Consider the following 23,538-nt stretch of genomic DNA (forward strand, 5'->3'; position numbering starts at 1 on the left):
AAAGTCCAGTCTGCTTTATTTCTAACCCAAATATTGCAAATATACAGAAAATTACCAGTACAAAGTTAAACACATCCAGATTTATTTACACAGTGCTAAAGAAATTTGAGTTTTATTTCCATTTTGTGAAATTTTATTCTGGGGTCTGGCTTTGCTGTGCAACTGACACAGGTCATTGAAACTTGATTATCCCACCTCACATGCAATTTTCTGTCTCAAGGGAACAGAAAACTTGGGGTTTTAGCGCACATGCAGTAATGATCTTAATACTGCTTTAGATTTGAGTAGGAAGGCTATCTGACAGCTTGGGGAGGAGGCAGAGAAGTTACAGAACCAGGAGGGACCACATGCTCAGACAGGGAACAGGAAACAAGAGAGGGATGGATACCAGGCACACATGGGGACCCTGAGCATATCTGTGCACAAGTATAAGGAGGGTATCATCAAAACCCTACCCTCCTCTCTAGACGTCCAAACACAGGAGGTGGGCAGAATCATCAGGAACATTCAAGTCACATGACCACAAGCTGAGGGCATGCGGAGGATGAGAACTGCATTAAGGATTTGGGCATATCATTAACATGTACACTATACAGTTTATACATGTATATATGTACACACACACATATATATATATAGAAAGGTACAGATTAGTTTATGTTATTCTATATAAACAAGGATGATTAAGAATGTACCAGTGTGAAAAAAAATGCACACAGTAAGTTGTTGAAGACAATTTCTAATTAGAGTTCTGATTCTTATTGTTATAATGCAAAGTAGCTAAGAAATCAACATATTCCTGCTATTTCAATCATCCTCCATGAGGGCGAGGCCTCGGCCCTCCTCGGGCAGGACCGTGTCCCTGGGCAAACTGGTGGCAGATGGAACAGTCTGGCCTCCGTATCACTATCATGTGGAAATATTAAACTTTGGTTTTTGTTTGAAGGACATGTAAGTCCATGTTTATTTACCTGCTTGAGGCAAGGTAATAGCAAAGTTGAAAAGTTGAAGCTCTTCCTATTTTAGCAGTTCCAAGTATCCAGGTTAATGTGAGGCAAGGGGGCAGTACCAACAGTGAGCAGGGTGAGCTCCAAGCCACTGCATACAGAAGCAGGAGTCTTTTAAGCTCTCCTAAGAGGAAACAAGAAACTCTCTACTGGAATCATTTGCTTAGAAAACAAAGACTGAAGCCAGGCCGGTCCTGCCACGTGGGGTGGATGTGGACGGCCCTGCACTCCTCTATCCTTGTCCCATGGTGAAGGCCACGGGAGAACCAGCTGTGGTTGACACAGCCAGCGGTGGCCAGCACATTACTGATCTGCCAGGGATGAAAGGCCAGCTTCGGCACGCAGAGGCCCAGAGGTAAACCTAAGAATGAGACAGACACCCTAGAAAGCCTATTCAGAGGCAGATGACAAATTCTAAAGCTTCAGTTACAGCTAATCTATTGACTCTCCTGACCCCAGCCTAGAACTGCCACAGTCCTCCAAACACTTTCACTCTTCTAAGTGGCGTTCCCATTCGATGAACAGCTTAGGTGTATGCATCCCTGATCTCAGGTCTCACTGAAAACCAAAAGCCCTCTTAAGTCCAAGACACCTGTCCACAGAGCATGAAAGATGGTGAGTTCGCCACCTGGATTTCACAGCTCAGATCACTCTGGACAGTCTGCTATGTCCAACCTACCTTATGACGCTAACTTCTATTACTGAAACAATCCCTTTTGCTATTAAGCCTGAGACTACACAACTTTATTTTCAGAGATAATGCTCCAACCTGACATTAGTAGGACAAATCAGAAATCTTTTTTTCTTAGGAGCTACCGTGGATCTATTAGGCTGTTTTCATCTTGGGCCGAGGACATACCCTTGTGAGATGCGGAAGGCTAGCCAGCCAGGCTTGCTAGCAGTCCTCAAACCAGCTAAGCTCTCCAGCCAGTCATGGGTGGAAGGACAAGGGAAACGGAGAGGGTGACTCATCAGTGGAGATTCCATTCCCACACTCTTGAACCACCGTGACCCTCAATGAGGTAAGGGGCGGTTTCTAAACACATACTCAAAATTACTGTTACTTTTGCTTTCAGCCATGAAGACCAGGAGTAGCCATGAAACATTTCCTGTTTACTAAGGTGGCAAAAGAGCTCTACATGCTGCTCTGAAAGAAAGGCCACTGACCCGTGCCCTGAAGAACTGCAAGACATTTTAAGAAAGCAGCCTGCTCCCACGTGGCAGCAAGAGCATCCATCAAAGTGCATGAGGTCGGAAGACGATCACCGTCACCGCTTGTGACTCACAGGGACCCTGACACCTTTACTCCATTTCTGTACCTCAGCTCCATCTCTAATGGGGATTACAACCCTGCGCTTTTTTTTTTAATTTCACAAGAATGCTGTGAGGTTCAAATGTCATAATGCAAGTGAAAAAGTGCCATGAAAACTACCAAGTTCTACAGAAACCCTAGGGATCACTGTAGGTAGAGAGCCCTAGTCTTACACAGATAGAGAAGAGTATTAACTCTCTTACATGTAAAACTAATCAGAGAATTACTGTAGGTCGGCACATCTGCTTCAGTGGGTGTATGTGGGGAGAAGAGTGCATGGTCTAAGTAGGTCTTCTCTGGGCATCAAATTCACATGGGGCAGGAGGTGAGGGTGAACGGGATAAAAGCTGAGACTTTTTAATCATTTGTGAGCTGGTGTATCTTTGGAATTATTTTCAATTTAAAAACCTTACAAAAGGAATGAGATTTTCCTAAAAAACTAGTGCTCTCTGGCTCTAACAAATATGAACTCTCTTCACAAAAACTGCCTTAACTTTATAGTTCCCTGACTTACGTTAATCTTACTGCAGTTTCAAAGTTTCTCTAAAATTCTCCATCCACTCCCTCTCCTGCTTTCCCTACTGCTGTTAACCCATTCTGGTGAGAAGACAATTCAGCCATCTGCTCACACATTCTGACAAAAGTTCATTTGGCACATTTACTTTTTCCTGACTTTCCAGCCATAAAATGAACTAGCAGCAAAATGGCAGTTACCAAAGAATGTCCCCAATCATAATTATTGGGAGAAACTGTGACCAGCACAGTAGGCGTGCTAAGACTGGAAACGTAGTACTGTGTTCGAGTAGAGCAAACAGTCAAGCTGTACCAAAACTAATGACTACAACGCTCTGTCACTGTCTGGCCACCCAAAAATCCACCTCGCTACATTTTCTAATTTATTTCATTTTTTAAAAATGTCAAAGGGAACATTTTATTAAATTTAAAATATGAACTTAATGTATCACACAAAACATCAGTCTGCACTAGAAGTGTGTTTTTCAGTTGGTTGGCTCAGAGTTTTCAAGCCAACAAATTACTTGGCAAAGCTGGAAGTGGAGGGGTAAGGAGGAGAACTTGGTAAAAAAACTGAATTTTTTTTTTTTAAAGCCTAAATCTGAAAACATGTCTAGTCATGGCTCCATGTAGAGCAGCAACCTAAGAGGAAGCAAATAAGCAGCCATTCTAATGATTCATGGCTGAGTCGTCCTCAGAGGCTGCACTGCGCATGCCACCAGCTGCTCCAGTGAAGAGGTTGCTCAGCCTGGGTACCCAGCTTGAGCCCCATCCTTGAGCAAGTCCACTGGCACACACATAAGGCATGGCTTGAAAGATCTTGGAAGAAGCAAGAATTTCTCCTTTAATAGGTGCTAAATCTAGTCAATTCTCTGCTGTTCCCTTCTTCCTGCCCCAAGTTAAAAATATTGCCCTTCAAGTTTTCCTGATTTAGTGTCTTGGAAGCACATGTAAGTTAGTTGCCAAAGGGCAATTAACAAGGGTATTGCCTAATTAAACAGGGGAAAAGAAAAATCACTGTGGCCTATGGCTCCTGAAAGAAATAACAAAAAGCAGTGATCTGTGTGAGGAGCTGGTGTGCACTATTCTTGGAGCGGGGCTGGCCCCAGAGGGAGAGAGGCTGCCCAGGCTGTGCCAGTCATCGCAGCCTCTCTGCTCATCTCTGCAGCTGCTTCATGGTGCTGGCACTGTCCAGGGACGGCACAGCCCAGGGATGGCACCGAGGGCTTCATGAGAGTTGATGACAAAGCTGGCCGGTGCCCTGGGGTAGGCGCCACGCAAAACATGCGACTGTGGGGTTAGTGAAAAGTTCCCTTCAATTCCATTTCCCTTAAAAACCAAAACCAAAAAGTGCCCATACTTTGCAAAAACACAGATCTCGTAAAGTTAAAGAATTAAAAATTTCCCCTCTCTTCTCCGAGCCAATTGGCAAGAGTGTTTCGGGTCCCCACCCTCCTATTTCTTTAGTATAGGTCCTTTTGGCTTTGATGGAAGCAGCAGAAACAGAGCTGGGTCCTTCGCAATGGGAAATTTATTTCCCTAAGTCGGAGCCACAGGGAGTGTAGGAGGTACTGCGGATCCATCATTTGTACTCGGTCCCAGCTCTTTTGAGGAGCTATTCCAGAAGGTCCTGAAAAAAAAAAAAAGACATGGGCCATATTATTTACAGACCAAAAAAAATCCCTAATCCTTATTTTGAAAGCCATTACGTAGCTTCTGGGTTGGCCAAGTCTTACAGTCACTAAGTTGCTGCTTCTAGTTTATACCCTCCATTGCTTCAAACATACCTTGGTCATAAGTAAGAAAAGAATCGCTCTTTTTTAAAGACTTCTGGACCACCCCTCAAGAAGAAACAGTCTCACCTCATCTGAGTCATCATGATAACCGCTTTTGTGAGTGTGGGAGGCCGTGTCCAAAGCATCCACACCATCCACACCATTAGCCTCTGCGTGCTGCTGGAGCACCGAGTATCGATGCACCAGGAACCTGGGGGTGGAAACTGCTGTCAACCCTCACGTGGTGAGGAAGAATGCATTTCTTACAGGGCTGTGGACTTTCCAAGTTTTACACACTCACAGAATGAGTCGCACATATAGGAAGCACAGCCTACAGTTGGTATATGAAAAATGGAAGGAAAGATTTGGGTCTGATGTTTCACTTCAACTAGTCGGTTTTTGCCAGCGGCAGACTCTGCCCTTGGCTGACTTGTGGGTTTGACTGACTCCGGTTCCTTACCTTCCGCCACAGACGTATTTCTTCACAATGAGCACTCCTGCTATGACTGTGACCAGCATCAATCCCACAGTGGCCAGGATAATTGGAACAGAATTTGACTTGGAATTCTTGATAAATTAAAACACAAACACACAATCAATTCTGGGCGTGCATATTCCAGGACTGAATTCAAAGAAGCTGCTCAATCCCTTATTTCTCTGTTCAACAATCTGTAGTCTCTAGGCACCTCAAGATGACCATCTCGGTGCTACCAGGAGAATACCACAGCTGGCAGAGGGTAATCAAAACTTGAGCTGCCTTGAAGCTGTCAGAATAGTGCAAACTCAGGGGCTTCAATGTCAAAGTTACACTGGAAGCTATGGTAATTACATAGATCAAATATAATTGTGACTGCTCCCCGTGACCACTGGTTATAAGTCTTGGAGCTTTTAAGGGTGAAGCAGAGAGGGAGACCATGACAGTAAGTGGGCTGAATGAATCTAGCATAGGGCCATCACCTGGGAAGGAGCTGTGCCAGTGCTATTTCAGGCAGGCCCTCCCATGACACCAAGATTCGTTTTTTAAGTTTTTGTATGTTGTTATAAATAAGCTTTGTCATATCGTTGTTTGAGTGTGACCTACCTGCTTCTGGGTGGGAGATAGGGAGTGTGTGTTTTCAGTGTATCCCAGAGGAGGCGGAGCTGGATTCTGGGACAAGCTGTGTCCCTGTGGGCGGGAGTCCTGTGCAATCACACACACAAACACTCTGAGGACAGCCGCCAGGAGTGCAGGGCAGTGATGCAGAGAAGCAGGAGCTTGCCCCCAACAAGTACACACACCCACACACTCTTCTCCCCCTGCCTTCTTCCACCCCCTGTCAGGCTCTCACTCCTGAGAAGGTTAGACAGGAGGGACTGCAGACTGCCCATCTCTCAATTTCCAGATTAGGAACCTGGGGTCCACAGTCTTCTGTTCCCAGTCACACTGCTGGGCCAGTGCTTCTTTATCAAGAGGGTTCCTCTTACCAGATCCCCATATCCTGGCCAGACAGTTCAGTGCTACAGATCTGGAATCAGCCTCCAAACTTGCTTCTCAATCAAAACCAGCCCCTTATTACCGCAGTTCACGTTTTCATTATGAACACATCTGACATGACTCGGCACAGAAAGCCCCACTAACTAGGGGCCCATGGCCTTCCCTTCCACACGTGCAAAACCCCAGCCCTTGATGGCAGGACTTGTTGAGTCTTTTTTTCTAAGTGACTCTGAGCCTCAGAGAATTTCTCAACCCTAAGCTTCTAAGACTTGGATAAATACTGAGTACCATTTTCCCTCCCCCCAAAAAGTTTTCAGTAGATGAGTTTATTGTTGGCTTAAGTGACCATCCTTCATCCTAACAGTTTCCTGTGCAATGGGGTGCCTGACATAAGTGGTCTGGCCACTTGTATTAGGTGATAAAGTTCTCAACACACTGTAACTTTGACATTCCTGGCAGAACTCGAAGCCCAACTTGTATCTACACCAGATGTACTTTAACATACCTGCTTTTCTGGACTCAAAAAGTTGCTTGTGCATTTCTTTTTCAAGTCTTTCACTTCTCGAACTGGATTCACACCACCCTGGCATTTGTCTCCTGGAATTTTCCGGTACCTGAGGGGCAGAGAAAAGGTGCTGACAGAATACAAGGATGCACTTCTGGATTCTTACTTCCTGAAAACAAGATTTGACAAGCTGTAGAGAAACTTCTGGTCCTTACACCATCTTTCAGGCCTTGGGGGAGATCCACAGGGGTCTTGGGGGGATATTCTGTGTCGTTTCGGTCTTTGGACAGACCACACATCCCTTGCCATGCTGCAGTGACATGCCGACTTTCTGCCCGGGGAGAGCCCGTCAATACGCGGTATAGATACAGGGGAGGGGAGCGTCATCAGGGGGCGGGCAGTCGGGCTCCTCTAGAAGGCGCTCTCTGCTACCGTGACTAAAATTACTTCCGTTCCTCACTCTGGTGTCAGCAGCCACAGAGCGCTGGGGCCACTGTACCAGACACAGCAGATTATAGAGCATTTACCCCATCCCAGAACGTTCTACGGACAGTGACTTTCTAGACCCTCTCAAATACTCAGAAGTACATGGAGGGAACTTTCTCTCTGCACAGGGGAAACGCAGGTCCGACACAGGAGAAGCAGCCGCCTCACCCATTTGTCGTCAGGTGCTCTTCTCTTCCGTACAAACAGAACTCGAGGTCATGGCCCTTCAGTTCTGGCTGTTCCACACATTTGGAGTCATTTTCTGGACGGAAGTAGCCAAAATCACTGTAAGAATCAGCAAAGAATGCATCTTTCAAAGTTGCTGAAAGACAGGAGGCAAATAGCAGTGAAGGCTTTATGTGGGGCAGAGGATGGTTAATATTCCAGGCTTGGGTTGCCAGAAAGCAGCTAAGGAAGTCTGTGACATATAAAGAGGTCTCTTTAGGAACAAAAGCACACAGAGAGGGCTTAATTGCGGGGGAGCGGGGGGATGGCTTACAGATTGGGCCTGGGGGACTGAGGACTCCGTAGCTAGGAGTTCCACACAGACAGCTCATGCCCAGGGAAAGGAAAGCGTGCAGTCTATAGGGGGTGGGGACACATGCAACTAACACACAGAGCAACAGTGCGGCAGCCACAGACCTAAACGCAGAGACACTCCGCAATTCTTTCATCTCCAAAATAACTCATTATGTTATACCCATGAGAGTGTATATCAAACCTTTCCTGCCTTCCCCACATCTGTGTCCCTCTCAGCCTCTTAGATGGTGCCTGACGCCAAAGTGAATGCCCATCCCTGCCCTCCATTCCATCCCATCTCTCCATAGTGCCCCCCGACCTGTTCTCCTTTCTCTGCTTTCCCCAAAGAAAGGACATGCAGGGCCTTGGCACCTCGTGCTCCTAGGTGGGGGCTTGCTTCATGGACAGAGTGGAGGGACCGCCAGTCCCCTCACCCGGCGGCTTCTCCTTAGCCTGCACCTGTCCTCTTCCTTCACCACCCTCTCTCCCTTATTGGCCAAATTTCTCTTTTACTTGTTCTGTTTTATTCATTTACTTTTTATTCTCTGCATTTTGGCTTGAATCCCCTGCTGCAATCTTGAAAATGAATGGCGGTGCCCCCGCAGGCCCACCAGTCATCCAACCTTGGGGGCTTTCTCTGTCTTGTTCACTTTGGCCACCTGGCACACTGCTGTGCCCCACCCACTGCAGCCCCGAGAGCTGCACTCATCTGTTTCTCTGGTCACTGTTGGCTCTGCTCTCTTCCTCGCACGTAGGTGCAGATGTTTTCCAAGATTCTATCATTCATTCTCTTACTGTGTATCTGCTCTCCCTTCGTGAGCTTAACTATTTGCTGTAACTAAAACTTCTAGGTTTGGACTTCCCTGATAGTCCAGTGGAGAAGAATCCACCTGCCAATGCAGGGGACATGGGTTTGATCCCTGTCTGGGAAGAGTCCACATGCCCTGGAGCAACTAAGCCTGGGAGCCACAACTACTAAGCCTGTGCTCTGCAACAGCAGAAGCCACCTCAGTGAGAAGCCCGCACAGTGTAATGGAGAGGAGCCCCTGCTTGTCGCAACTAGAGAAAGCCTGTGCACAGCAACAAAGAGCCAGCTCAGCCAAAAACACAAATAAAAACTTTAAAAAATTAATAAAACTTCCAACTCTACCTCTCTTGAGCTCTAATCCTACATTTCCAAATACTTGCTGAACACTGCCACATAAATCTGTTGACAGAATCTCAAAGAAACAAAAATGTTCAAAACGTATCATGGTTCCTCCTTTGTGCTGGCCTCTCCTGTCATTTCTTTACATTTGTCCAGGGCACTATCTTCCTCCCCACCGTAGAAGTTGGAAGCTTAGCCTGAGCACCTCCAACTGGACCCCCTCACTTCTTCCCTGTGACAGCCACGGCTTCCCCTCACAGCCTATCTTCCGGCATACTCTTTCTTTTTAAAAATTATTTATTTTTGGCTGCCCCGGATCTTTGCTGCTGCAGGTGGGCTTTGTCTAGTTGCGGCAAACAGGGGCTACTATTTGTTGTAATGTACGGCTTCTCATTGCGGCGGCTTCTCTTCTTGTGGAGCACAGGCTTTAGGCGCCGAGGGCTTCGGCAGTTGCAGCATGTGGGCTCAGGAGTTGTGGTGCACAGGCTTAGTTGCTCTAAGGCATGTGGGATCTTCCCAGACCGGGGACTGAACCCATGTCTCCTGCATTGGTAGGTGGATTCTTCTCCACTGAGCCATCAGGGAAGCCCCAGTACAACCTGCCTGATCATGCTGTTGGAGGTCGACGCTCACATCAGTCCACTGGCTTTAATGATCTGCTTCCTTCCAGATGTACAGATCAAACCTTACAGCTCATCGGGGCTCAGCTCAGATGCCACCGCCTCTACAAAGCCTCTCTGATCCAACTCCTTTTAGGTCTGGATGGAAGAATCTCTCCCTTCTCTAAATCCATAAGGTACTTACCACTTTCTGTTTTCAAACATAATCATGTGACTCTTACCAGAAGAGTCTATAATAAAATTTCAGTTGTCACTTTTGCACTGCCCTGTGCATAACAAATATTCAATGAATATTTGGTAAATATATAGATGCTGCTTGGACTTCAAGGTTTTCTGACAAATACTGAAGGGAGAGGGTAGGAAGAACAAGAGAAGACATCATGCCTCCCATAGCAAGGAGAAATTTCTGGCAAAAACTTTGTGTGTTCAACCCAAAATTCCAGGAACCACACCCTCCCCACTCACAAACTGCACACTTCTCAGGCACGTGGGGTGTGTGTTCAGGCTCTTGGCTCACATCCCAGCTCTGTCACGTGACAGCAAGTTAGTCATAACCCCTCTGGACCTTTGTTTCTCCCTTTGTGAAATGTAAATAACCACAGCGCCTACCTCATGCGGCTGCTGAGGAGAAGTGTAAGCTGCTTAGGACAGTGCCTGGCACAGAGGCAATGTTTAAAAACGTCAGCTGCTATCATTATGACTATGTGATGATCAAATACAATATGTGCTCAGGGAGTCTAGATTTTATTGGTAGAATCTAATCTATACGTAAGAATTAAACTATAATGAGTGCTGCAAAAATATAGTAACTGCAGTGGGAGCCTAGATGAGGAAAAACTGGGGACGGCTTTAGGAGGCAACATCTGAGCTAAAATATTAAAGGCCAAGGAGGAATTCACCAGGCTTGGGGGGTCAAGCAGCAAATGTGGAAAGACCTTCCAGGCAGGAGCAGCAGCATGCACAGTGGCATGGAGCTCTGAAGCCTCAGAGCATGTTTGGAAAACAGAAGTAGTTCAGGTGACCAACAGTCAGCCTGTGTGCCATTAAGGGTGAGAGAGCCCTTCAGAGTCTGACAGTATCCACAAACTCCAGCTCTATTATAATATCCAAGTGACCTGAGTGCCATTTTCGCTTGTAGCAATAGAGAAGGGAGGGCCCCTGGCCATTCCACATACAGATGTGAACAATACAGGAGGAAACACACTGGGGCAGACTGGGGTTTGTTCAGTCCCATATTCTGTCACCTACAGTTCGGGAGAATACACTGTAGGACAACAGGACTGCTATCTTCCTGTCTTTTTTTCCAAATCCACTTCTACCTCCCTGACAGCATCTTCTGCAGCTAACAAACTCCACAATATTAGTACCTGTAATGTGAAGCAGTTCCTCTTATTTGCCCTAAGTTAGGCTACCAAGGAACTCCCTCACCCCTGTACAATCAACTAACCCTGTGCCAGCCACCAAACTAATCCTTAAGCCTGGATGGTTCTGAACTCTAGGGGTCCACCATGATGGCTCCTGAGCCTTGACGGGACATAGAGACCAAACATTCTGATGTCATCTCTCTCAGGACAGAGCCACTCTCTCTCTGCCTTCAGTACTGCAGACAACCCCAAAGCTGGCCCTACCTGCTGAACCCAGGTAATCAGGCTGTTGCTAAAGCCCCGTTTCCTCTAAGCTCCCAGTTCCTGCCCCACTTTGCGGGGCGCTGCTGTCCTCTTGCCTCCTCTCTCTACTTTCTCACTCCCATCCTCATTCTACACCCCGCTCCTTCCTCACACGGGTAAGTCAGGATTTCGGGGGTTGTTGCTGGTTCTGCACAGTAATTAATGGTCTGATACAATAATGCTATTTGTCCAATTACTAACAATTCTGCTTCCCTTCCTCTGTGCCTCAATTTCCCTGAGGAAAGAAGCAGCAACAGTTTTCCACTCTTGAGGAAAAAAGGGGAAAAAAGGACTGAAATAATTTTCAGCTGTTTTTTGCCTCCCCCAGCACAGGAAGTAGCTGACAGGGATCTGAGGGGTGCAGATACCAGAGGAAGTCCTCCAGAGAGCAGGGACAGACGGACGGCTGCTTGGTCACAACATAGTTTCGACCATTCTGACAGACAGATGACTTGCGTAGCCGGAGGTATTGTTCTTTATAGCCTAAAATGCAGCCATCTCCATAATCTCCAGGGTCTGTAGAGTGAGCCAGCCAGATGGTATAGTCCTTCTCTTCACCTAAAAGAAAGACAGGCTCTTCAGGAAACTACATGAATCCACCCATGTGAGACAGCTGCCAGGCAACAGAAAGAGGAGAAGAAAAGTACAGATGTCTGACTTAACCTATGGCTTCATTCTGGAACTGCAAAAGAAAGTTGCATTAGTGGGAGCCTACTAGCTATTGGCCTTTCCTCAAGCCAAGGGAGGAGTCTTTGCAGTTCACAGCCCATTTGAGTTCTAGGAAAAACCTTCTTGTGCAGCAGGAAGGTGGATGGAGAACCTCTAAAGTTACTTCCATACTGAGAGGCTGCTGTCTTTAAGTCTTGTACACTTGTACTCTCGGTCAGGAGCTGTCAGAGGTAAGCAACCAGATGTTTGCATTTAGGGCAAGACGCCAATTAACCAAAAGCAAGGGTTTAATTGTGCTATGGGTGAGTATGCTTCAAAAGGAAGGGGAAACATTCTCTTTCTAGTATTTGTGCTGATGAAGTGAGCACAAACATTCTCCAGTCTTTTAACTCTTGTTGACTGGCTTTCAAATGAAGCCTGCTAATGACAGTCAACCTGGCTCAGTGTGTCATATCATCCACTCCTGGAAAAATGACTCAAAGGCTGTGGCCTAAAGACTGTGGATTAGGCTTTTATCCTTCGGGATATGAAGACTAGCACCCAGCCTGTTAAAGAACAGTGCTTAACCAATCTTTTAATGATGTCAAACCTCAGGGATAACTGTAGAAGCTGCCTGCATCTGCATAGGGGAAAACTCATAAGCCAGCTCTTTAACCGTCTATTTAATGAATTTAGATTACAATGACTCTCTGGTTTTAAATCATTGAAACATCTTGTAGAAAAGGTCCAAACCAAGTGCTTCTACTTCCTGCAGAAGTCACTAAATTTAACATGCTAAGGAAATGGACCGCTAACACAGTCTAGAAAAATCAGGACCAAAATTTAACCCAAGCATCTTGAAACTTTGTATCTTTTTTCATAGTATGCCAAGCAATCACGGGTCACAGGTAGTCCCTTTTTGTCCAGTTTTTTTTTTATCCTTATTTTCAATACAGTGTCAGCATCTTTAGTATGAGGGACTGGGTTTGCTTGTGAGTCTTTCGGAATACCGTGAAATGAATATTTTAACTCCTTCTCTGAAGCCATTTTCTGGGTCTTTAACGTGTCTTCCAGTTTGAAGTCACAGCATTCAGAAGTGGTCAGTGTGGGCTTCTTGCCTGCTCAGGAGCCAATCTAGAGTCTCAGTTGTGACTGACATTCAAACCAAACTCTTTGCATGAAAACTTCCTTATTTTAACATTTTGATAAATGACATAATCAATTAGATGTAACACATTTTCCTCTAAAGTTTCCTCTTTATAGTTCCGCTGTAACCAGCGGTAAAAAACCCTAAAGTTTGATGAAATAATATTAGATAAACATAAACATGCATTGCCCTTACAAGCAGAAAAAAACTCTCAGAAAATGCTACAGAGATCTGAAGTGCAAAACTAAACTCTTCTAGATAGCCACATGCAGCTGGTGTGAATTAAGATTTATAGTAAGGGTGAGTGTAAAATATGCATCAGATTTTGAGGACTCAGAAGAAAAAGAATATAACAGATGGCCAAAAAGCACATGAAAAGATGCTCAACATCATTAATTATCAGAGAATCAAAACTACAATGAGGTATCAACTCACACCAGTCAGAATGACCATCATCAAAAAATCTACAAACAATAAATACTGGAGAGAGTGTTGAGAAAAGAAAATCCTCCTACACTGTTGGTGGGAATGTAAATTGGTGTAGCCACTACAGAGAATGGTATGGAGGTTCCTTAAAAGACTACAAATAAAACTACCATATGATTCAGCAATTTCATTCCTGGGCGTATACCCAGAGAAAACCATAATCTAAAAGGATACATGTACCCCTATGCTAATAGGGGCATACTGCAGTTCACACTGCAGCACTGTTTATGATAGCCAAGACATAAAAATAAAAGCATCAACAGCGGAATGGATAGATGATGTGGCACGTATATACTGTGTACAGTGTATATGTATGATATGGTACATCACACATAAATAAAAGAGGTGGTACACATAAACTATGGAGTATTACTCAGCCATAAAAAAGAATGAAATAATGCCATCTGCAGTGACATGGATGGGCCCAGAGATTGTCATACTGAGTGAAGTCAGTCAAAGACAAACATATGATATCACTTATATGTGGAATCTAAAAAAAGGTACAATGAACTTATTTACAAATAGAAATATCCACAGATATAGAAAAGAAACTTATGGTTACAGGGAGAAAGTGGGGAGAGTGATGAATTGGGAGACTGGGATTGATATATACACACTAACTATATATAAAATAGATAACTAATAAGGATCTACTGTAGTACACAGGCAACTCTACTCAACACTCAGTTTATATAGGAAAAGAGTCTGAAAGAGAGTGGGTATATGGATATGTATAACTGATTCTCTATGTTGTATAGTGAAACTAATACAACATTATAAATCAATTATACTCCAATATTTTTTAAAAAAATCTTTAAAAAAGAAGAGTGTAAAGTATTTCACTATTATAAAATATTGTTTTACATGTTAAAATGATAATATTTTAGACATACTGAAATAACTATATTATTAAAATAAATTTTGCCTCTTACTTGTATAATGTAGCTAGCTGACAGAGTAATTTAAATTATATATGTTGCTCTCATGCTATTTCTCTTGGACAGTGCTAATCCAAACAGGGAAGTGCTTTTCTGGTACCATTTCACTGCCTGCTCACCCACGTGGAACATCCTTCAATACTCTTTCATATACATGATTTTCTTATTCCAGTTAGAAGAAATTGAACTGGATGGGTTATTTAGGAAAACGGGTTTACAAGTTTCTGATAGAAAAGGTCAAAGGAGACACTCACAGTTCCTTTCAAGGATATCTTTAAAATCGATGGTGTAGGAGACCCACTGGCGAGCCAGGAACGATTCTGTGAAGCCCCAGATGCTGATGTTCATGGACCGAGCTCCGGGTTCTGAAGCCAGGCCCGTAAAGTAGATAGGCTCCCTGGTAAATGTGTAGGTTTGCCAGCACTGACCCTCATCTGTGGAGAACCTGAAACCACAGTTAGAGGAAGATCGTGACAGAGGATCAATGTTTACTGGAATATCAGGAAACCACTCCAGCTGTTTTCATCCCAAATCACAGAACTCTCATATTCAGGTGATGGCTTACTGACTGACAATTATATTAATTCTAATGCCTGCAGTTAACAGGGAAATGGGATTTACTCAAGTAGTATGGAAGAAAATGCTTTTATAAAAATTCTTCCAAGGGAAAGAAAGAATAGTGACCCATATAAGAATGGGCTTCTGAGTCAACAAACAGAAATTATACAATAAGAACTTGTACTTAAGGAGTCATTTCCCATCCAGAGTGCTTCAATGCATCCATAATATTCTTGTGGGAAGAGAGAAGAGTATTTTTTTTTTAAGTGATAAAAAAATGTCAGCTAGCAGAATCAGAGGAAAAACACAAAGCCATTTTAGTTGCTCTGAATGCAACCCCTTCAAGCACCTTCTCTGCAGCTCTGCAGAATGCCTAAATCTGAATCAGGGTCTGGAACTTCCCCACAAACTGAAAAACATCCCGTAGTAGCCCTCTGGGCAGACAGTGTGGGTGGAGCTGAGCTCATGCATACTTAATCACATTGATAGGATGGCTGCTGTGCTCGATGGCCACAATGATGCCTCCAGAATCCAGGATGGTGTAATAGTGGGGTCCTTCCAGCATCTTCATCCAGGAGTAACCCCCGTCATCTGAGATGTACACATCTGGGACCATCACGGAGATGGCATCCCCCACGCTACCTACAACACAGTCCACCATCTCATCAGCACATGTCAGCAGGGAAACAGAGAGGATTCACTGTCACGAGAAAAATTCTGAATGAGTTTATTCTGATCATTTCCCATCAGGCCTCTTGGAATTAAAAAAAAAAAAGGCCATGACAATTTGGTAAAGGAAGAGGTCATGTTGCTGCTGTCTGATGGGAGTCCATGAAAAACCCACAGTATCGTTATCTTGCAAGAAATTCTGCAAAGGGTGGTAAAAACCACGGATGGTGGTTTTCTCACAGGGTTCAATGCTATGACTGAGCTTTAATGTGCTCAACTAGTTCTTCCCACAGAGGTGAGGGAGGGCTGCTTACCATGGGCAATGACTATGCCAACAGCATTAGGCTCTGACAGTGGGGCCATTGGAACGTTTAGTTTCTGAGAGATGCTATAGGAAGCGTGGATATGAAGGCTGCACTGTGGAAAGAAACCAAAGCTAAGATTAAAACCAAAGGTGTAATTTTTTTTATGCATCTCACAGAGTCTTCTAATAATAAGGCTTTTTAACTTATTAACCCAGACTTCAGTGGGATACTCTTTTTTAAAAAATTGTGGTTAAAATAACATACTATAAAATTTACATTTTAAAGTGTGCAGTTCAGTAGCATTAAGGACATTCATACTGTTGTGCAGCCATCACCATAAGTCATCTCTGGGACTTCCACATCTTGCAAAACTGAAACTTCTGTGACCATTAAACTATAACTGCCTATTCCCCCTTTCCCAGACTCCGGCATTCTCAGATCCTGACACCACTCTACTTTCTTTCTCTATAAATTTGATTATTAAATTATTATTAAATGCATTATGCATTTAAGAAGCAAGAATATCCTCACTGAGCCTATAATTCAACAACAACAAAAAACAAATAACCCACATTAAAAGTGGGCAAAGGACTTGAAAAGACATTTCTCTAAAGAAAATGAGAGGCTTCCCAACTTGATGACCACCTGCCATATTTCAGATACTGAACAAGATGTGGTGGTGATTTGAAATAAGACCCAGTCCTGTTTTTAAGAAACATTTCTTAGAAATTAGTTGAGTTATAAAGCAGGATAGAAATCCTTTAAAGGATGCTTTAAAAGAGGTTCGGGAGACTTCCCTGGTGGTCCAGTGGTTAAGACCCTACCTTCCAGAATGCAGGGAGTAAGGGTTTGATCCCTGGTCAGGGAACTAAGGTACAGGAACGAAGGTCCCACATGCCACAGGGTGTTGCCAAAAAATTACAAAAAATAAACAAGTAAACAAAGAGGTTCAAATTGGTTAAAATGTTAATTTTATGCCATGCGCAATTTTATTGCAGTAAAAAAAGCTTCATGTAAACTGCTAATGAAATGAAGAGCAATGATTAGTTCTAACTAACCAGTCCATCCTAAAGGAGATCAGTCCTGAGTGTTCATTGGAAGGACTGATGTTGAAATTGAAACTCCAACACTTTGGCCACCTGATGCAAAGAGCTGGCTCATTTGAAAAGACCCTGATGCTGGGAAAGACTGAAGGCGGGAGAAGGGGACGACAGAAGATGAGATAGTTGGATGGAATCACCAACTCAATGGACATGAGTTTGGGTAAACTCTGGGAGTTGGTGATGGATAGGGAGGCCTGGGGTGCTGCAGTCCATGGGGTCACAAAGAGTCGGACACGGCTGAGCAACTGAACTGAACTGAACTGAAGGATGGTCAGGATTTCCACTAACCGTAATGAACTGGGGGGAGGGGAAACAGGGACAACCTCCCCAGGAATAACATGGGCTAGAGGCACATGCAGGGTGTTTAGGGAGCAGCAGAGGTTACAACAAGGGGTGTGTCAGTGACAACGACAATGAAATGGGCAACAACAATGAAAAGGCAGAAGAGAACCTGCCAGGGGAGGAGAGGACCTCCATTCACCAGATCATGGCAGAAGAGAACCATGACGAGTGCCAGGGAGGGAGAGGCACAGCAGCATGCGGGTGGCAAGGGAAGTAAGGAGGCCACTGTGCCTGCGCCTGTGCCTGAGGTGGGGAGGGCAGGAGCAGGGCAAGGCCAGGGTGGAGGCAAGGGAAGGGGAGCAGCAGGGGAGAGACTCCACAGGAGTCATGAAGACACAGAGGGAGAGAGTGTGATGGGAATGGTGTGGGTACGTTTATCTCCCACTGGTTGAGTCTTAAAACAAAACAGAAAGCCTAGTCAGGACAGCAGAGCACATACCAGCTGTAGGAAGAGAGCCTGGAATTACCAATGCTGTCACTTTCGAAGGAAACTCCCAGGGTTCTGCTAAGCTCTCAAATTCTCTAAGAGTCAGACACAAATTTTGCTTTTCTTTCCTGTCAAGACCTGTCACTCATGAAACCTGGCTCTCCTGCAGCAATGCCTTTGAATCTCTAGTTTGTGGCCTTTCCTCAGAGGGCTCAGCTCTTGAATCCACATGTCAGACCAGGTCACCACCCACATCCACAGGCCATGTGGAGCCCTGGCGGATGGGAAGAGAGGCCACGTTCTCCTCCATTTGTTTCTGGCCAATATGGCTTTGCACTGCTCATGAATGGCTGGTTGATGGCTTTCTATAGAGTTGCTGAAGTCTCATAGCTGCCATCATGACTCCTAACTAATCACTGGCCCATCTGACCACCCTGTTTTCATTCAGCAATTTAGTATAATACAAACTGTTAGCACAAATTGCAGGTCAAGAGGCAACAGTTAGAACTGCACATGGAACAACAGACTGGTTCTAAATTGGGAAAGGAGTATGTCAAAACTGTGTATTGTCACCCTGCTTATTTAACTTAAATGCAGAGTACATCATGCAAAATTCTGGGCTGAATGAAACACAAGCTGGAATCCAGATTGCTGGGAGAACTATCAATAAACTCAGATATGCAGATGACACCACCCTTATGGCAGAAAGGAAGAACTAAAGAGCCTCTTGATGAAGGTGAAAGAAGAGAGTGAAAAAGCTGACTTAAAACTCAACATTCAGAAAACTAAGATCATGGCATCCGGTCCCATCACTTCATGGCAAATAGATGGGGAAACAATGGAAATGGTGAGAGACTTTATTTTGGGGGGCTCCAAAATCACTGCAGATAGTGACTGCAACCATGAAGATGCTTGTTCCTTGGAAGAAAAGCTATGACCAACCTGGACAGCATATTAAAAAGCAGAGACATTACTTTGCCAACAAAGGTCTGTCTAGTCAAAGCTATGGTTTTTCCAGTAGTCATGTATGGATGTGAGAGTTGGACGGTGAAGAAAGCTGAGTGCCAAAGAACTGATGCTTCTGAACTGTGGTGTTGGAGAAGACTCTTGAGAGTCCCTTGGACTGCAAGGAGATCCAACCAGACAATCCTAAAGGAAATCAGTCCTGAATAGTCATTGGAAGGACTGATGCTGAAGCTCAAACTCCAATAATTTAGCCAAAGAATTGACTCACTGGAAAAGACCCTGATGCTGGGAAAGATTGAAGGCAGAAGGAGAAGGGGATGACAAAGGTTGAAATGGTTGATAGACATGAGTTTGAGTAAGCTCTGGGAGTTGCTGATGGACAGGGAAGCCCAGTGTGCTGCATTTCATGGGGTCGCAAAGAGTTGGACATGACTGAACAACTGAACTAAACTGAATGAAATTGTTAGCCTTCAGTTTTGTTTTTCTTTAAAGACAAATAAACCATAATATTTTGGTCTTTCTTCACAGTTCAAATTTCCTACATTCTAGTTAATTTCAACCTCTCATTTCCCAATTTTCCACTGTTGGCTGTGGACCCTCAGCAAGTACAAAACTTCATTATTCAAAAGCCTGGTATTAATAAGAGCAAAACAGAATGGTTGCTTTGCTCCAAATACATATGACAGTAGGAGTAAAACAAACCTCGTTCTTATTTTTTGCAGTAGCATCGCATTCACTGTTCTCAGGCTTCCTCAGGTGCTTCCACCTTCCTCCTTGGTCAAAAGTGATCATAGTCTGGATAGAATTATCTGAATAGGAAAAGGATGACATTAATCTTGATATATTGATTAGGAAGCACCCTGATCAATTCAGTGTATCATTGCATAACTCTCTAACAGAGATTATGTAATACCAATAGAACCCTGGAGTCCCACACGATGTTGACATCCAGTGAAATGGGTCAATTCTGGTGACTATGATACCTGAAGGAGGCTTCCCGCCTGAACAGGATTCAACTGATTCCAGAAATCATGTAGACTGATACTCTTGAAAAAAGATACCATTTATCTCCTTATCAACACAATTCTATTCTTCCTTGCTTGCTTGCCTGGAGGAAAATCTACAATGGGAAGGCACTCTAATCTGGAATAAGGCCATGATACCAGGCTTATTTTAGGAAATCTCAAGATTTGAATGTATCTGCATTAAGTCTCAATGACTAATTCCTAGCTTTTGTCTCTTTACCATGCCATATTCTATTTCTCTTACACACTTTTTTTTCTTCATGCGTCTTCCCTATTCTCTATTGCTAATGATTCATAAACTGTTGCATATTTAAATTAAGAGAGATGCTTTGAGTTTTCTCAAGGAAAATTTAAAAAAGAAAGCTAATAAAGTTAATTTCATTTTCCCAATAAATGTTTTATTGCCTATCCACTATATGAAAATTGCTATAAGGCTTTGGGAATATATCTGTGAACAAATTAGGGAGAAAAAAAACCTCTGTGGAACATATATTCTAGTGGGGTGAGACAGACAAACACTAGACACTGTAAATAGGTAAATTACATAGTATGTTAGAAAATTAATGCTATGGAAAATTCTTGTACAGATAACTGGGAATGAGAATGTGCATGTGTAGCAGGGAGGCAGACTGACATTTAAAACAGGTTAGTTGGGGCAGGTCTCATCAGAAAGTAACATGACCAATGGCTGGGAGGAGGAAAGTGTTGGCCATGCAGACATCTGGGGAAAGAGGTCACTGCAAATCTCTCAGCCAAGAGTGTGTGAACCTGATGTGTTTAAGGACTGGCAGAGGACTGGAGTGACTGCAAGAGTAAGCAAAGGAGCGAGGAGCTGGAAGTGATGTCTGGGATGAATTAGGAGTCAAAATCACTTAGATCCTGTAGACAACTGAAAGGTGTTTACAAAATTAAAACAAACAGCCCCCACCTCCTACCAAAAAGTAAATACATAAGTAAATAAAACCTTAAAAACCTTTGTACTTCAGAGTAATGTGTTTATTTGTTCAACTGGGCTCTGCAGAGCCACTGAAGAGAACACAGGAAAAGTCTGGGCTGGCTATTGCTCTATCCTTGACAATCAGAAAAGCAGTTAAGTGGTTCAAACTTCTTCCCACAGGCCTGAACTTCCCAATACATAAGACTTATTTCACAAACTAAATAACCTCAAATCTTTCTTTCTGCCTGCTGTTGCTTTGTTCTTTCTTAGTTCTAATCACCATAACTTACTTATAATAGAGAGCCAGAATTCACACAGACAGGCTGTTGGCCAGGCAAGCACCATTACTGAGGGGACAGGACCATCAGTTTCCCCTAAAGCCTCAACTCTGAACATATTCAGCTGAAGGACCCACCTTCTGACAGCACACTTGTCATGTAGACCCCACGAAGGGAGGTCACATTGGTGAAGTCCGTCTCGCCACCCGTAGTGGTGTAGAGATGTCGGTCCAAGGATTTGGAATAGACAATGCCTCGATCATCCGAGGTAAATATGGTACCAAATCCAGTGTCTGGAATAGGCAAACAAACAAACAAAAAACCCACCAAGTCTTGGGAGGGAACAGAGAAGAAAAAACAACAGTCTAATCATACACATGACCCATACACATGCACACATCAGCCAACTGTCTCTCTTCGTGATGCAGACGCAGACTTGAGAGTTAATCAAGGATTGATAGTTAAGAACTTCGTGACCATCTTTAATTCTAGTACCCAGCTTAGTGTCTGAATATAGCAGATGACGAATTAGTTTAATAAATTAATCAGACATTACAGAAAAACTCCTATATTTTGGTATAATCAGTTATATTTTGGTAGCAGAGGCATTGCATTTAGCTTCATATCTTACACATCTTTAAATATTTTTACTCTAAACGAATGTTTCTCAAACTCTCTGTGATGAAGGATCAATTTTAAAATTTTAATTGTCACAAACTGATGCTTTTGTAAATATAACAAAAAATTTATCATTAGAAAAATGAAATACAAAAGAAAGAAAAAATATAATATTCAAAATTTTTTTTTATTAGAGTCAACAGATACAAAATTTCTTTGTCAAAGAGCTGTAAGAGTTTCTAAATGCTTGCTGCTGCTTTCTGCACTTATTTAGAAATAAAGAATTTGCAAATCAGTACTAGTTCTCTGACCATTCTTTGAGTAGCACTGCTCTAGAACACCTGGATATACCTACAAACTATGTTAGAGGGTCAAAGAAAATGGCCTTTTTAACAGAGGCTACGTATCATCTCTAAAACAAGTAGGCCACTAATAAATTCCCAGGGGTGAAAAGAAAAATCAAAGAACCTGCCTGCCAATGCAGGAGACATAAGAGACGTGTGTTCGATCACTGGGTTGGGAAGATTTCCTGGAGGAGGGCATGGCAACCCATTCCAGCATTCTTGCCTAGAGAATCCCATGAACAGAGGAGCCTAGCAGGCTATAGTCCACAGGGTCGCAAAGAGTCAAAAATGATTCAGCATGCACACTAAGAAGGAAAGCTACTAAAACAGGGTTTGGAGTTTAAGTCTTTATGCAGTGAAGGGTGAACCATTTGCAAAGCTCTTACCTCCAGGTTCATCTACATGCATGAACACCATGTCGTCATTAGCTGCTAGAATAGAGTAGAACTGTTCCTGCCCCACAGACGGGAGCTGGGCCATACTCCATGTGTTTCCTTGATCTGTTGACACATGAATCCTTCTTGTTGTATCCTGGAACAAATGCCGATACTTATCTTTTAAATATTCCACCAAGATGTCATATGCAGTGACATTAATAGGCACATTATTATTTAATAATTATACTCATTACCTATTTCTTCACTAGGTACATCTATTATAAATGAAAGGTCCTAGTACCAATTGTCCAAGCTTTTTCTAACCTCTTGCAAAGATCCAGGCACTGGAACAATCCGTTCTGTTGTAAGTAAGGTTATCCTGGCTTTCTCTTTGGCTTCTTCATTCTTGTGTGGCCCTCTAAGATACCAATATTATCCTCTTAACCTCAGACATGCCAATTTCCTTCAACAGAGATAAGGGTTTGTTGGGACCATTATGAGCTTGGCTCTGCAGCCATTTGCATATGTTTGCTCAGATAATTCTTAAAATGATGGCTGCTGCATAGATGTTTGGTTCCTTTCAGATAGCTCTGGCATTATTGAAAGAATTAGATAATGGGTCTGGAAAATGGAGATGAAACCCAGGTTTGGAAGATCATGAAGTAAGTCAAAATGTGACATGTCTCCTCTTTAAGGAAGGCTTTCAGAACAGCCATGATGGCAGGAACAGGCCAGGCTGGGAGGAAGGCAAGCAGAGTCAGAAATTAACATAGGAAGCTGATCAGGGAACATTTAGCTGTTAAAAGGGGTCTCCCTTGTGGCTCAACGGTAAAGAATCTGCTTGCAGTGCAGGAGACTCAGGTTTGATTCCTGGGTCAGGAAGATCCTCTGGAGAAGGGAATGGCAACCGACTCCAGTATTCTTGCCTGGAGAATCCTATGGACAGAGGAGCCTGGAGGCAACAGCCCATAGGGTCGAAAAGAGTTGGACACTACTGAAGCAACTTAGCACTGACGTTGAGGCAATTAACATGTACTATCTGATAAACAGTTTAAAACAGCTTCTAGACACAGTTCAGCCAGGGCACAAGAATTAATCTTTTTAAAGTTCAGTGGTGAGCCCATTTAACTTACTTTTCTAACTTACATCTCAGATGTTTACTTTGAATCTTATACTCGCTGTTATAGGTAAAAACTGGAGTTCAAAAGCACATAGTAGAATTTTAATTTTGTGGACAGCAGCAGTGTACAGGCAGCTATCTCTGGAATTACACAGTCTCTGTTTCCACCAGAGTTCCACCTAGACAAGTTATTCAATTTCCTAAACTGAGATAACAGTATGAACT

At 43.5% G+C, this 23,538-nt stretch overlaps 1 protein-coding gene across 8 annotated transcripts in view; it reads right to left on the reverse strand.

Annotated features, from left to right (window-relative positions):
- Window positions 1-60: 60 nt before the first annotated feature.
- SORT1 (sortilin 1) overlaps window positions 61-23,538 on the reverse strand; it is a 66,802-nt gene continuing 43,324 nt past the window's right edge. For 6 of the 8 annotated variants that reach the window (XM_088835545.1, XM_055403915.2, XM_055403920.2 and 3 more), the window contains exons 9-21: window positions 22,203-22,347; window positions 20,992-21,147; window positions 19,317-19,423; window positions 15,786-15,888; window positions 15,276-15,444; window positions 14,499-14,689; window positions 11,394-11,583; window positions 7,241-7,357; window positions 6,587-6,695; window positions 5,689-5,787; window positions 5,068-5,174; window positions 4,695-4,818; window positions 61-4,462 (exon numbers count right to left, since the gene is read on the reverse strand). In XM_088835545.1, coding sequence (XP_088691671.1) covers window positions 4,448-4,462; window positions 4,695-4,818; window positions 5,068-5,174; window positions 5,689-5,787; window positions 6,587-6,695; window positions 7,241-7,357; window positions 11,394-11,583; window positions 14,499-14,689; window positions 15,276-15,444; window positions 15,786-15,888; window positions 19,317-19,423; window positions 20,992-21,147; window positions 22,203-22,347 — 1,632 coding nt within the window. In that variant the 3' untranslated portion in view covers window positions 61-4,447. The remainder of the gene's footprint in view (window positions 4,463-4,694; window positions 4,819-5,067; window positions 5,175-5,688; window positions 5,788-6,586; window positions 6,696-7,240; window positions 7,358-11,393; window positions 11,584-14,498; window positions 14,690-15,275; window positions 15,445-15,785; window positions 15,889-19,316; window positions 19,424-20,991; window positions 21,148-22,202; window positions 22,348-23,538) is intronic. The other 2 variants (XM_055403917.2, XM_055403916.2) reach the window with 1 other exon arrangement.

This window comes from Moschus berezovskii, chromosome 4 (assembly GCF_049115385.1).
Source record: "Moschus berezovskii isolate FMDL1 chromosome 4, NW_MosBer_1.0, whole genome shotgun sequence".
NCBI classification, from domain to species: domain Eukaryota; kingdom Metazoa; phylum Chordata; class Mammalia; order Artiodactyla; family Moschidae; genus Moschus; species Moschus berezovskii.